Source organism: Cydia fagiglandana, chromosome 24, assembly GCF_963556715.1.
Source record: "Cydia fagiglandana chromosome 24, ilCydFagi1.1, whole genome shotgun sequence".
Taxonomy (NCBI): domain Eukaryota; kingdom Metazoa; phylum Arthropoda; class Insecta; order Lepidoptera; family Tortricidae; genus Cydia; species Cydia fagiglandana.
In genome coordinates this window covers 8,967,613-8,982,393 of record NC_085955.1, presented here as the reverse complement: position 1 = coordinate 8,982,393, position 14,781 = coordinate 8,967,613, and the positions used below count along the sequence as shown (strand labels likewise).

Below are 14,781 nucleotides of genomic sequence, written 5' to 3'. Positions count from 1 at the left end.
AAGGTCCCTTTTTTTCGTTTTTCGTAAATAACTCTTAAACGGTGGCACATAGCAAAAAATGTTCTATTACATAAGTATTCTGCATAAAATTGCCTACAAGAAAGATTCAGTACAATTTTTCGCTAGGATCAATATTCAAAGAGATTTTAACGCGGGAAATTTAATTATAATCACTTCTAAGGTCCCGTTTTTTAGGTTTTCCTAAATAACTCATAAACGGTGGCCAATATCAAAAAATTTTGTTAGACGTTAATAATCTACACAAAATTTTGAACAAAAAAGATTCAGTACACTTTTCGCAGGGATCAATATTTAAAAAGATAATAAAGAGGGAAAGTTAATTATAATAAATTCTAAGGTTCCTTGTTTTTATTTTTTCGTTAATAATTTGAAAAGTATGACTCATAGCAAAAAAAATCTTATACATAAATAATAAACGTAAAATTTCCTACAAGAAACATCCAGAACACTTTTCGCTAGGATCAATATTTAAAAAGACAAAGCAGCGGGTAAGTTAATTATAATCAATTTTAAAGTCCCTTTTTAGTTTTTTGTAAATTACTCGTAAACGGTGTCCCATAGTGAAATAGGTTTTTAAGAATAAATTATCTACATAAAATTTCCTCCACAAAACGTCAGAACACTTTTCTCTAGGATCAATATTTCAAGCGATATTAAAGGAAGAAAGTTAATTACAATCAGTTCACAGGTCACTTTTTTTTAGTTTTTCGTAAATAACTCGTAAACGGTGGCCCGTTGCAAATCAATATTCTACATAAATATTAAACATAAAATTGTCCACAAAAAAGGTTCTGTACACTTTTTCGCTACGATCAATGTTTAAAGAGATATTAAAGGGGGTAAGTTAATTATAATCAATTTCCAGGTCCCTATTTTTAGGTTTTCGCAAATGACTCGTAAAATAAGGCTCATAGCAAAATAAGTTCTTAATGTTCTTGTAAATAAATAATCGATATAAAATTTTCTACGAAAAACATATGGAACACTTTTCTCTTTTTAGGGTTCCGTACCTCAAAATGACTAAAAACCGGCCAAGCGCGAATCGGACTCGCGTTGCAAGGGTTCCGTACATTACCCAATTTTTAACAGTGTATTTTATATATGTGAAACGCGAGTGAATTGCCTTTAAAAAACCTGTAGGGATCGGTTCAAAAACTAAGTAATGTCCGACTCGCGCTTGACTCCATAATTCTAATAGGTTTTCCTGTCATCTATAGATTCTATTCTGTATATTTTTTCAAAATTTTAGACCCAGTAGTTTCGGAGATAAAGCCCCCTTCCCCAAAATAAAACATTAAAATACAAAAAAATACCATCCCCCCCTTGGGTGCGTATCATAATGAATATGCACTTTTGGTATAATTTCAGTTTATAAACGTTCAAAAAGTATAATTATCATATGTATAATGCACTAAATGTATATTTTCAATTAGTATAACATAAAAATAATATAACATTCTATATACATATCGTTGTTTGGTATACTATACATATAAACTAACTATATTTAATATAACATTTATTACGCATATAAATTAAAATAATTAATAAAATCTCATATAAATATCTGAACAAAACCTTGGTAAAATTATTGGAATAGAATAGCTCAGAATTTCAAAATTCATAGTACTTAACTAATAATAACTGTCAGAAAAGTAGGTTAGGTTAGGTTTGAACTGTGACCCCTCAGAGAAAAAAAACTGCTACCAGAAAAGTGGGTTAGGTTAGGTTAGAACTGTGACCCCTCAGAGAAAAAAAACTGCTACCAGAAAAGTAGGTTAGGTTAGGGTTGAACTGTGACCCCTCAGAGAAAAAAAACTGCTACCAGAAAAGAAGGTTAGGTTAGGTTAGAACTGTGACCCCTCAGAGAAAAAAAACTGCTACCAAAAAAGTGGGTTAGGTTAGGTTAGAACTGTGACCCCTCAGAGAAAAAAAACTGCTACCAGAAAAGTGGGTTAGGTTAGGTTAGAACTGTGACCCCTCAGAGAAAAAAAACTGCTACCAGAAAAGTGGGTTAGGTTAGGTTAGAACTGTGACCCCTCAGAGAAAAAAAACTGCTACCAGAAAAGTAGGTTAGGTTAGGGTTGAACTGTGACCCCTCAGAGAAAAAAAAACTGCTACCAGAAAAGTGGGTTAGGTTAGGTTTGAACTGTGACACCTCAGAGAAAAAAAACTGCTACTAGAAAAATGGGTTAGGTTAGGTTTGAACTGTGACCCCTCAGAGAAAAAAACTGCTACCAGAAAAGTGGGTTAGGTTAGGTTAGGTTAGAACTGTGACCCCGCACAGAAAACAACTTTTGGTATATTTATTGTGTGATATTCGTTTTGTATATTATATTATTTCAATGTTATACATTTTCCTACTTATCATAAACGATATTATATGTAAAGTACATTATACGATATACAATTATAGAATTCATTGTTATACGTATCGCACGTTATACTAATTGCACGTTATTCCATTCAAAATTATACTAATTGAATTTATATATTCTGAGCAATATATTATAGGTTTGTATACGTTCTATTACTTACCCCCCCCCCCTTTATCTCCGAAACTACTGGGTCTAAATTTTGAAAATAAAATAAAATAAAATAGTTTTTTACCTATATAGACGTAAACCTAAAAATAGGGACCTGGAAATTGATTATAATTAACTTACCCCCTTTAATATCTCTTTAAATATTGATCGGAGCGAAAAAGTGTACAGAACCTTTTTTGTGGACAATTTTATGTTTAATATTTATGTAGAATATTGATATGCAACGGGCCACCGTTTACGAGTTATTTACGAAAAACTAAAAAAAAGTGACCTGTGAACTGATTGTAATTAACTTTCTTCCTTTAATATCGCTTGAAATATTGATCCTAAAGAAAAGTGTTCTAGACGTTTTGTGGAGGAAATTTTATGTAGATAATTTATTCTTAAAAACCTATTTCGCTATGGGACACCGTTTACGAGTTTTTTACAAAAAACTAAAAAGGGACTTTAAAATTGATTATAATTAACTTACCCGCTGCTTTGTCTTTTTAAATATTGATCCTAGCGAAAAGTGTTCTGGATGTTTCTTGTAGGAAATTTTACGTTTATTATTTATGTATAAGATTTTTTTTGCTATGAGTCATACTTTTCAAATTATTAACGAAAAAATAAAAACAAGGAACCTTAGAATTTATTATAATTAACTTTCCCTCTTTATTATATTTTTAAATATTGATCCCTGCGAAAAGTGTACTGAATCTTTTTTGTTCAAAATTTTATGTAGATTATTAACGTCTAACAACATTTTTTGATATTGGCCACCGTTTATGAGTTATTTACGAAAACCTAAAAAACGGGACCTTAGAAGTGATTATAATTAGATTTCCCGCGTTAAAATCTCTTTGAATATTGATCCTAGCGAAAAATTGTACTGAATCTTTCTTGTAGGCAATTTTATGCAGATTACTTATGTAATAGAACATTTTTTGCTATGCGCCACCGTTTAAGAGTTATTTACGAAAAACGAAAAAAAGGGACCTTTAATGTCAAATATCTCACTTCCGGTCAAGATTTCGATCGAGCAACCGGCAAATTCGGATTCAGCGGGGTCTAATTAGGTTAAAAAACCCGGTTGCCGAAAAGTAATATGATTTGCCAGTCGCATCAAGAAGGAGAGCGATTTTGAATTTTTTTGTCTAGTCTATACCTGAAAATGTAAAAAATAAAACATTGTTCATATTTATTTAACTACCTAAATAAATACATCATAGACACATCATGATTGTGTTAAACGCGTGTTTTCTTTTTATTTATCACAACAGATTTATTTCTCGAGTTCTCGAGGCATTGAATATTTTTTTCCCGTCTCGACTTAGGACAAATTTCTCGAGATTTCTCGCCTCGGGAATTCTCGAGCAGAAACCCTAGTTGTGTTGTGTTGTGTTGTGTTGTGTTGTGTTGCGTTGCGTTGCGTTGCGTTGCGTTGCGTGGCGTGGCGTGGTGTGGTGTTGTGTTGTGTTGTATTGTATTGTATTGTATTGTGTTGTATTGTGTTGTATTGTATATCGATATAAATTACTCACCTCGAACAAGGCAATTTTCTCCGACACCGACCTCTTTCTAGGCCTCTCTTTCGCACTTATAACTTCTACCTCTTTCGGCCTCACATCATCTAGCAACTCGGACGAATTCATTCTCACAATCATCTTCTTCACTTTCCCTTTCACGGCATCACCTAAGTCCAATTCTGCTGTAGATTTGGCTTTTTTCATATTAATGTCTTCATAAGATTTGAGTCTATTTATTTTTTCTTTCACTGGAAGGAAATCTGAAAGTGCATCTGTGCTTTTCCATTTTTCTTTACTGTAATCATTATTAGGTCTAATTTTGTTAATTAGTGCTAACTCATTATTGTCTTCATCTTTAAGAAACTGGCCCTTTGGTTTGTTTTCTTTTTCTATTTTAACGTCGCCTTCTACATTATCGCTTCTTTCTTCTGATTTGTTATAGTTATCATGATTTCCACTAATATCTGTTAATCCAGTATCATTATTCACAATATTTAGACGTTTTGGTTCAGTTTCAGTTGGTTCTATATTATTCATTCTGTCATCATCAAAGTTATCATATGTGACTATATTTTCTTTCAAATTTTCTACAACCGTTACTTGCTCCTCGTTATTGTCAACAACTTCAACTGGTTTCATGACATCAATAGTAACAAGTGTATGTTTGTTTGTGTGCACGCCTTTAGGTGGTAGAACATCATGAACTATATTATTTTCGGTTTTATTGAGTCGAGTATCGTCAAAGTTATCATAAGTGACTATATTTTCTTTCAAATTTTCTACAACCGTTACTTGCTCCTCGTTATTGTCAACAACTTCAACTGGTTTCATGACATCAATAGTAACAAGTGTATGTTTGTTTGTGTGCACGCCTTTAGGTGGTAGAACATCATGAACTATATTATTTTCGGTTTTATTGAGTCGAGTATCGTCAAAGTTATCATAAGTGACTATATTTTCTTTCAAATTTTCTACAACCGTTACTTGCTCCTCGTTATTGTCAACAACTTCAACTGGTTTCTTAACATCAATAGTAACAACTGTATGTTTGTTTGTGTGTACGCCTTTAGGCGGCAGAACATCATGAACTATATTATTTTCGGTTTTATTGAGTCGAGTATCGTCAAAGTTATCATACGTGACTATATTTTCTTTCAAATTTTCTACAACCGTTACTTGCTCCTCGTTATTGTCAACAACTTCAACTGGTTTCATGACATCAATAGTAACAACTGTATGTTTGTTTGTGTGTACGCCTTTAAATGGTAGAACATCATGAACTATCTTATTTTCGGTTTTATTAAGTCGAGTTTCGTCAAAGTTATCATACGTGACTGTATTTTCTTTCAAATTCTCTACAACCGGTAATTTTTCTTCATTATTAGTTATAACCACAGCAGGTCTCACGATATCAACAGTAACAATAGTTTCTTTATCTGTGTCTACTCCTCTGGGCTTAAGGACTTCTTGAACAATTTTTGGTGAGTGCTTCATTTCTTCGCTAATAGTTCGTACTGGTTTTGAATATTTGTGTGTTAATGTTTTGGGTTTTGGAGGTCCTGGGTCTCCGCGCTGAAAACAAAGTAAGATTAATTCATTCTCAGTTATGCTTTTAGTAAAATCCAATTTAATCAATAATTAAGATATGACTCTTACCTCAAACATTGCAATTTTAGAAAGGACTGACTTTTTTTTAGGAATATCATCTATTTCTTTCTTTGCATCTATAAGTTCTTTATCAATATTTTTATCGTTGTGATCAGTGTTAGGACTTTCTTGTGAAGTAAGTCTTTTCAGAATTCTTTTGACTTTACCCTTCGGTATATCTTCTTCTATTTTTGGTACATTATTTGGTTTTGTTTCTTCTTTCCCCTCCCTTCCCTTCGGTATATCTTCTTCTATTTTTGGCACATTATTTGGTTTTGTTTCTTCTTTGCCCTCCCTTCCCTTTTGTATATCTTCTTCTATTTTCGGTACATTATTTGGTTTTGTTTCTTCTTTCCTCTCCCTTCCCTTCGGTATATCTTCTTCTATTTTTGGTACATTATTTGGTTTTGTTTCTTCTTTGCCCTCCCTTCCCTTCGGTATATCTTCTTCTATTTTTGGTGGTACATTATTTGGTTTTGTTTTTTCTTTTGGTGGCTTGTCGATATATCTTGATTTGGTACTCTCTTCAATATTATTAGTATTTTTCAATAAATTACAAGATTTTAAATCATTGTCAGGATATACTATAAGATTGATTTTATTGTTATCAATTGGGTCTTCATTTGTGATTGAATCTTTTATAGAGTCTTTTTCATCTTTCAAATAAGTTTCTTCCGTAGAATTATTCGGAATGTCAGTATTATTTTTTTCAGATAAATATACATTATCTACTATTTCATGCTTATTATCTATTGATGGGATATACATATCATCTGGTTTTTCAGGTGGGTGGGTAGGTTTTGTTTCTATAAACTTAATATCTTCACTATTGTGTTTCGGTATTTCTTTAGCAGGTATATCTATAACAGCTACTTTGACAGTTTCTAGCTCAGGCGTTGTCACATTTTGATTTGTTTCTACTAATGGAATGTTTCGGGCAGATATTCCGAATATCCCAACTTTTACTAGTTCAGAGTCTGGAGTTGGAATTGTATTGTAATCTGGTATTAGAGGTGGGGATTCCGTTCCGATGTAACGATCCTCATCATTTTCGTCATTATTATTTACCTCAACAGCATTTTCACTGTCAGTATTATCAGATATTTGTACTCTATTACTTTCCGTAACATTATTTGGTTTATCAATGTCTTCTTTCTTCACTGTATTCTTATTTGCTTCTTGATCGCCTACTGAAGTTGATTTATTTATGATACCGGTTTTGAGTGACAATCTTCTTTCGAGTTGCCCGGGTAACTTTACGTCATGTGAACTCCTGCGTCTAAGTAATGGTATTTTAGAATATCTCGCCTTATCAATTGGTTCTAATTTAACCTGCTCTATCGGTGCATCGTCATATTGATGAACTATTTCTTCAAACTTAATTTCAAGCTTCTCAGGGTCTTTAACTTTAACTTCTAGGATCTCCACAGGTAGACTTGCCGCATCATTGTCAACTATTTCATCATAAAGTTTATCAAATTCATCATCTAACTTTTCAATTGGCTCTGTTTTATCTGGTTCATCTCTCTTAACTCCGTCATCTTTCTTTGTTATATTATAGTGATCTTTACTCAGAACCGGTATTCTATCCTTTCTTGTTGCTCTCTTCAGCTTAGTTTTGACTGGTGTTTCATCTTTGGCTTCTGCTACCGCCTCTCTTTCTGTTTTAACAGGTCGACCTTCTTCTGATGGAGTATTTTTCTTTGCAACAGGAATTCTGTTATTTAGTTTGGGTATGGAGGTACGGCGTGGCTTTTTTGGTGCCTGAAATGCAAAAAAATGTTAAAAGTCATTTGTTTTACAAGGGCGCAAAGCTGTTTTATAATTTAGTTACCCATTTTTTTGTAATTTACGTCAATTGAGTTGGAGAATAACGATGGGACTGTAGGTATAACCATACTAATCCATACTTAATATTATAAAGGCGAAAGTGTGTCTGTCTATCTGTCTGTCTGTCTGTCTGTTACCTCTTCACGCTTAAGCCGCTGAACCGATTTAGTTGAAAGGTATAAAGTAAAGGTAAAGATAGTTTGAGTCTCGGGAAGGACATAGGATAGTTTTTATGTCGGAAATCATCCCTGAAGAGAGTGCAGAGGGGGGGGGGGGTGGAATTGAATTGCCTAATAAGTGAAGTAAGCAATGCGCGAATTGAATGATTGCTATTAGCATTATCCAGGCGCTATACCTACTTTAGCTGCTGTCACTAATTCCACGCAGACGAAGTCGCGGGCAAAAGCTAGTTGGTAAATAAATTCAGCGATATATTGAACAACTTTATTCACCTCTCTTTTACTTTTCTGTGCATCGGCATCTCTTTTCTCTTTCAGCACGCGTTCGGCCGCCGGTTTGAACCTGGACACCGGTATTCTGGTTGGGGGCTTGGTATCACCTGGTGTTGTATCTATAGAAAATAATTGAGTGAATTAGTTGTTGCACCCGTCCATAGGCTACGGTAATCGCCATTAGAGATGCAACCATAGACCTAGTATTACATAGAACGCAAAGCGACGATATTAAAAACACGTTTTAACATTTCTGACAACATACCAGAAACAATCTACGTAATTCGGTCGGGTTATTTGTTGCCCACCATAAACCATACTAAATTTTTGGTGGGGAACAAACAAAAAGTGAGACTGTGACAAGGACAAGCAATAATACCGCTTTCTCTGCTACTCCTACTGAAATTTCCATAAGTGCATCTCGTTTGGCCCCTCCCCCGTGTCATCTCTATATTATTGTACCGGCCTGACCATCGGTTGAATATTCGGTATCCGGCTGCCGTATTTACCATAAGAAAGAAGGTAAGCGATCTTGAATGTTTTTTAATTGAAAAATGCTTTTAAAAATCAGTAACTATTACTTATGAAAGCAGAAGAATATAAATGATTGTATTAGATTCATAATTGTCACATAACTATTGGCCGTGAATTATTTTTAAAATGTGTTTTTCAATTAAAAGACACATCAAGATTGTTTTACCTTTTTTCTAATGCTAAAAAAACGAACTAACGTAATTGCGTCAGTTTACCGTCCGGTGTCAGTTTCCGTCCACCAAAGAGCATATAATCACTACGTTTTAAGAGTCGGCACTCTCGAACAATCCTCGAACCGAATTATGAACGTACATATCCCAACACACCAAATACAGGCTTAAAGATCTCGCATCCAGGCCATAATTGTTAAAAAAAGAAAAACCACACAATACTACCAACACAAAAAAAAACAACGCTAGGGCTCGACACTTCCAGTACCTGCTGTTTATCGATATCGATAAATGTGCGATACGTGCTGCTGTATTTACCTACTGTACTACCTATTAATAAAATAAAAGAACATTATATATATATAAACAATTTTATTTTACATGATAAAAATAACATAGTTTATTATTCAAGTAGGCATATTACAATATGCTGAATTCGCACGCATTCTTTTTTAATCTGGTCCCTTTTTATTGAAGGCACTGGATGGAGAATGATTTCCACAAATGAACTTGTTTCCATTCAGCTTTTGAATAGGTAAATAAATACGCCAAATCCTCATTTCCTTTTCCTCAGCTTTGCCCATAATCGACATCTGAAATAAAGAGATTATCGATAAAATTGGTCGTACACTATTCGTGTCATAGGTTACTTAGTTTTTTACTTAAAAATACTTTATTCACAAAATATTTTCGTTTTAATCATGGATTGTACACGACTAAAACTAATTAAATTAGTAACTGTTAACGACTCAAAGTAAAAAATGAAAATATTGCATACAAACATCAGTTTACCGACCTGTTCGGATCAAGTTGGAAATTTGGCCAAAAATGCGTCAGTAGTTAGTCTTCTTACACACCCACTACAAACTTCACATTTCCTTAAAGATTTGGCCCCCATTTAAATAACAGCTAAAGTTATTTTACCAATTACAATAAAAAATAACCACGTATTTCCACGTTCACGACAATTCAAATGACGTTTGACGTTTTACTACCAATCATACCAACCTAAAGAAAAGTAAGTATAATACGTCTATGTTAAAAACAAGTATGGTATGTGCCACCAAAATGCAACAGCAGTCATTTTAATTCGATAAGATTATTTCTATGCCTCAATGTTGGTAACAAGGGCTTTCATAATTTATCAAAGTATGGGGTGTCGATGGGCTGCCGTCCACTTGACGGATGAGTAAATAATACCTTTCATTTATAACTTGCTACTTGCGAAATATAATTTTCATAGATAGAAAACTGTTTAGATATTAACGATGCAATAAATCCAAATTTGTGCAGCAATAAAGGTTTATATTCAAATTTCGTCAAGTGGACGGAAACTGACACCGGACGAAAACTAGCACAATGACCCTATACCACAGAATAAATAATAGTACTAGGCACAGAAGACTCACTCTCTAACAAAACGTGTCTGTCACGATCAGCACAGATATGGCCGGCGGCGCTAGGTGGCGACAGCGCCACGCGCGGCTTATGGCAAACCCCAAAATTGGGCTCGAACGGACTTTTAGCTACCTGTAGCAAAGTGACGAAATCGCGGAGTGAGCCACGCCCCACGCCTGCCTATACTTACTAACCTGCTTTGCCTATAGGTTCGTGTTGACTAGGTGGTCTGATGCGGTGCGGCGAGCGTATAACCTCTTCTTGTAAGCCCATGTAGACCGGCTTCGTCACCATGTCCCGAAGATCCGACCATTCTATCTGGCCAGCCTGAAATCAATCGTTTTAGTGTTAACTCACTCCACAGAATAAAAAATAGTACTAATGTACACAAAGGAAACTTCCTACAAAACCGAAGTTTGAAAGCGATTCAGGGTAGAATCATGCTGTCCCTTTCTAATATATGGCACTATCCCTTTCGGCTATTTAGGGTTGTCAAAATTCAAGCCACTATCTTATACAGATAAGATCGTCGTGCACGCAAAGGGGCGTCAAGTTGTGTCAACCCTAATAATTGCTCGGAGCAATGCTGAGCCGAACCGAGCCAAGTTTGCCCGAAGAGAGGAGATTCGCACTCGCGCTAGACATGGCCGGGGCCGGGCCGGGGTTTCTGGCACTTCGTTTTCTATGGAAAGCACCACGTGATCACAGATTAGCCGTCAGTAGAAAATGACATGTCGGAAGCCTCGGCCCGGGCAAGGCCCGGTCTAACGTGAAGAACTATTTATGTATAAATCTTTAACTAAGGAAAACATATTATTTTGCCTTAAAATAGTTGAAATTTCTTAAAAAATATAAATTCGTTTATTAAAAGGAAGAAGATAAATTTAAATAAGTAGGTCAGTGGACCCACACTATGTAGGCCTGTGTCGTGGTGACCGCTCTACAGAATTACTATACTTGGTCAAGCAGATATTGTCAGTAGAAAAAGGCGGCAAATTTGAAAAATGTAGGCACGAAGGGATATCTTCCCATAGAAAATTTGAATTTCGCGCCTTTTTTTACTGACAAGATTTGCTTGACCAGCTATAAATACATAAATTTTATTAAGGGCCCCTGTACACAATGGGCCAGCGCTGGCCGCTCCAAGGGATGCATTTATGCGTTAGATATATAAGTGATATTGCTATCTTATGGCTGCTTATTCGCATGGCTACGTCCTTTGGAGTGGCCGGCGCTGGTCCATCGTGTAGAGGCGCCAAAAAGCCTAAAGCCCCCCATTGACACTCCTACATTGTAGTCCGCCTTGTCGTCCGCCTCAATATGTAGGACTGTGTATGGGGTCGCGGACTACGTGCCGTCCTGCAACACCCAAGTAGGATGCCTCTTGGATCCTACAAATCCTGCAAGCCCCGCCGCTTGCAGTCCGCCGCGCAGGATTGTGTGTGGGTGGACTGCCGTGTTTGACGTATGATAACAGTGCGCCATCTTGTTTAATAATGGACAAACGAGCTAAGGGGACTTCTTCGAAATTTATAAAGAAAATCGTTGTTTGTGGGACCAAAAATCACCTAATCACTCCAACAAACAATGGAGGAATGGCCATTGCAACAATTATTAATAATACTTAAGAAATATGACGCTCTCTCGCGAATTTTTAGCAGTTTCTTCTCCCACGCTCTTTTTTATTTTTATCCAATAACAAGAAAATATATAGCATTGGAAAATATAAACATATAACTATTTCCTTTTTAGGGTTCCGTAGCCAAATGGCAAAAAACGGAACCCTTATTATAGATTCGTCATGTCTGTCCGTCTGTCTGTCCATGTATGCCACAGCCACTTTTTTCCGAAACTATAAGAACTATACTCTTGAAACTTGGTAAGTAGATATGTATTCTGTGAATCGCATTAAGTTTTGCACACAAAAATAGAAAAAAAAAGCAATAAAAATTTGGGGGTTCCCCATACTTAGAACTGAAACTCAAATTTTTTTTTCATCAAACCCATACGTGTGGGTTGTCTATGGATAGGTCTTCAAAAATGATATTGAGGTTTCTAATATCATTTTTTTCTAAACTGAATAGTTTGCGCGAGAGACACTTCCAAAGTGGTAAAATGTGTGTCCCCCCCCTGTAACTTCTAAAATAAGAGAATGATAAATCTAAAAAAAATATATGATGTACATTACCATGCAAACTTTCACCGAAAATTGGTTTGAGCGAGATCAGTAGTTTTTTTTAATACGTCATAAATCGTAAACTGCAATTTTATTATGTTACTCGCTGGTACGGAACCCTTCATGGGCGAGTCCGACTCGCACTTGGCCGCTTTTTTTTTCAATTGCACGTAACATTTTCAAGAGTAGGTAGACCGACACTAGTGAGAAACGAAGCAGTACTGATGATGGACGGCAACGCAGTATCGTGTCTGAGCTATTTCTTGCTCCGTAGTCCTGCAAGGCGTACTACAATGTAGGAGGGTGTGTGAGCTATATGCTACTCCGCAATCCTGCGAGCCGGACTGCAATGTAGGAGTGTGAATGGGGGGCTTTATGGTAAAAAATAAAACAATTATTTTTTCACTCTTTATTCATCAATATTTATACTCAAACCGCTGAATCTGTGTAACCACAGTCTTCGCCGGTTTCACCTCTTTCTTAAACAAGTGTTGGAACTGGACAGAGATATCCTCTGTCACTGTCTTTTTCTGGAACCTTAAACCTTCTTTACCGAATTTAGATTCCACAGTTTTGACCATAATGACGGGCGCGTAAGTTTCGACCGTATCCCCTTGTTTTAAGGTTAGTTTTCCATCACTTACGTTTTGAACTGTTTCGAGTCTCGGCTCCTTGGTTTCAACGGTTGGTTCCAAAGCTTCTCGTAGTTTCTGATGCCTTGGTACTTCGCTTTCGATGTCCGTTGGCCGTAGGTTTTCTATTTTAAGGGTGTGCTTCTCCATTTTTGGTCTGTAAAAAATAACAAAGATGGTTTCTCAAGCTTTTTCATGACGCGACTCCCTACGAGAGCTACGAGCGTGTACACGTGCCTTAGGGCCGGTTAACATATTGACGAGTTCATAGTTCATACATACGGTTCACAGTTCACGGTTCCGTACATTAAGTCCGACTCACGCTTGACTGCACACTGTATTAAATATATAAGCGAAACATTTTGTACAGTACCTACTATAGTTCGCTTTTTTAGCATTAGAAATAAGGTAACCAATCTTGATGTGTCTTTTAATTGAAAACCCATTTTTAAAATAAGTCACGGCAAATATGTAACAATTATGTATCGATACGATCATTTATATTCTTCTGCTTTCATAAGTTGATTTTTAAAAAGCGTTTTTCAATTAAAAGACATGCCAAGATCGCTTACCTTCTTTGAAGTTCTTTCTAATGCTAAAAAAACGAACTATAATGCTATAAAAACGAGAGCGGCTCGATTCGGGAAATGAATTAGAGATTAACTAGATACGATATAGTAAAGATAATATCTTAATTATTTCATATCTAGTGAATATCTAATTCCTTTCCCGAATCGCGCCGTAGGTCTGGAAAAGAACTTATTTAAGACGGTTAATTAAGAAAAATATTTGGGGCATTATCTATGAAAAGGGACCTTATTGTCGATGGCGCTTACGCCGCACAGCGTCGCGCGGCATTGTATTTATATCGGAGCATCATTAATAATAGCGTAAGCGACATTGACAATAAGGTCCCTTTTAATAGATAACATCACATTTATACTCACTCTTTCAATAGGAACTTCAGCAGCCGACTGTGACCAATATCCATTAAATTATCAATTGATAAACATGTTGCACTCCTATCGTTATCATTATCACTTAAAAGATATTTAATTCAGTCTGTTTTTAAATTGATTATTCAGTGTATACATAGGTACCAATCAATAGACCAGTCGCGTATGTATGAATACTAACAGGCAATGAGGGTTAAGACGAAACAGGAGCTGAGTTTTAAATATTTTAGGTAAATATACCCGTCTCGCTAACAGAAGCGGCCCCTAAAACTAGTGCGATAAGGACAAGGCGAAAAATCCTGCGTAAAAATGTCAAAAATCGAGGTTTCGTACGCCTCAGTTTCCTCCTCCAAAACTTAACCAATCGTAACCAAATTTGGGAATCTAAATGATTATAAAATTATCTGTGTCGGACCGGTTTGCTTTTTTTGGCTAATTGATATCAGTTTTGAATACCACGCCTCTCATTGCGGCATAGTCAATTAGGCCATTTTGGCCATTTTTAAAGGGCTCTAGCGCCTTAAAAAACAAAAATATCAACAAAAGCAAAACGGTCCGACACAGATATTGACAATATTAATCTGTGTTGAAAAATCATTGCTCTAGCTTCAAAAACCACGGAGGAAAACGAGGAGTACGTTTGTATGGAGCTAAATGACCACTCCTGTTGGCTCTTAAGGAACTACCATTTCGTACCTTGTCACAGTGACAATAGTATGAGGTCCCTAATAGAGATGTAACGGATAGTTGTTTGGCCGGATACCTGATGTTCGGTCTGACCATCGGCCGAATATTCTGTATCCGACCGCCGAATATTCTGCCGGCGGAACTATAGTAGGGCGCGTGCGAGTGGAATTTTAAATTGTTTTAAAATAATAAACAAGTACGATTATGACCGTGACTGTTTCTTA

General features: G+C 35.8%; 2 protein-coding genes across 2 annotated transcripts in view; both read right to left on the bottom strand.

The window, feature by feature from the left end:
- LOC134676349 (uncharacterized) overlaps positions 1 to 11,591 on the bottom strand; it is a 46,273-nt gene extending 34,682 nt beyond the window's left edge. Inside the window, exons 1-5 of the mRNA XM_063534707.1 lie at positions 11,475 to 11,591; positions 10,301 to 10,433; positions 8,005 to 8,123; positions 5,732 to 7,486; positions 4,091 to 5,647 (exon numbers count right to left, since the gene is read on the bottom strand). Of these exons, the coding sequence (XP_063390777.1) occupies positions 4,091 to 5,647; positions 5,732 to 7,486; positions 8,005 to 8,123; positions 10,301 to 10,433; positions 11,475 to 11,591 (3,681 nt within the window). The remainder of the gene's footprint in view (positions 1 to 4,090; positions 5,648 to 5,731; positions 7,487 to 8,004; positions 8,124 to 10,300; positions 10,434 to 11,474) is intronic.
- Positions 11,592 to 12,682: 1,091 nt separating this feature from the next.
- Positions 12,683 to 13,992, bottom strand: LOC134676462 (uncharacterized). Its single transcript, XM_063534850.1, has 2 exons — positions 13,862 to 13,992; positions 12,683 to 13,071 (listed from the first exon to the last, which is right to left on the bottom strand). Exons 1-2 carry the CDS (start codon positions 13,903 to 13,905, stop codon positions 12,699 to 12,701), a joined length of 417 nt encoding a protein of 138 aa, XP_063390920.1. The 5' UTR covers positions 13,906 to 13,992; the 3' UTR covers positions 12,683 to 12,698.
- Positions 13,993 to 14,781: the final 789 nt, after the last annotated feature.

Excerpts from the sequence above, each read along its gene's own strand:
- LOC134676462 (XM_063534850.1), bottom strand. The coding sequence starts at position 13,905 with ATGGATATTGGTCACAGTCGGCTGCTGAAGTTCCTATTGAAAGA. Across the intron at positions 13,072-13,861 it reads CTGAAGTTCCTATTGAAAGA|ACCAAAAATGGAGAAGCACA; the intron begins GTGAGTATAAAT and ends TATTTTTTACAG.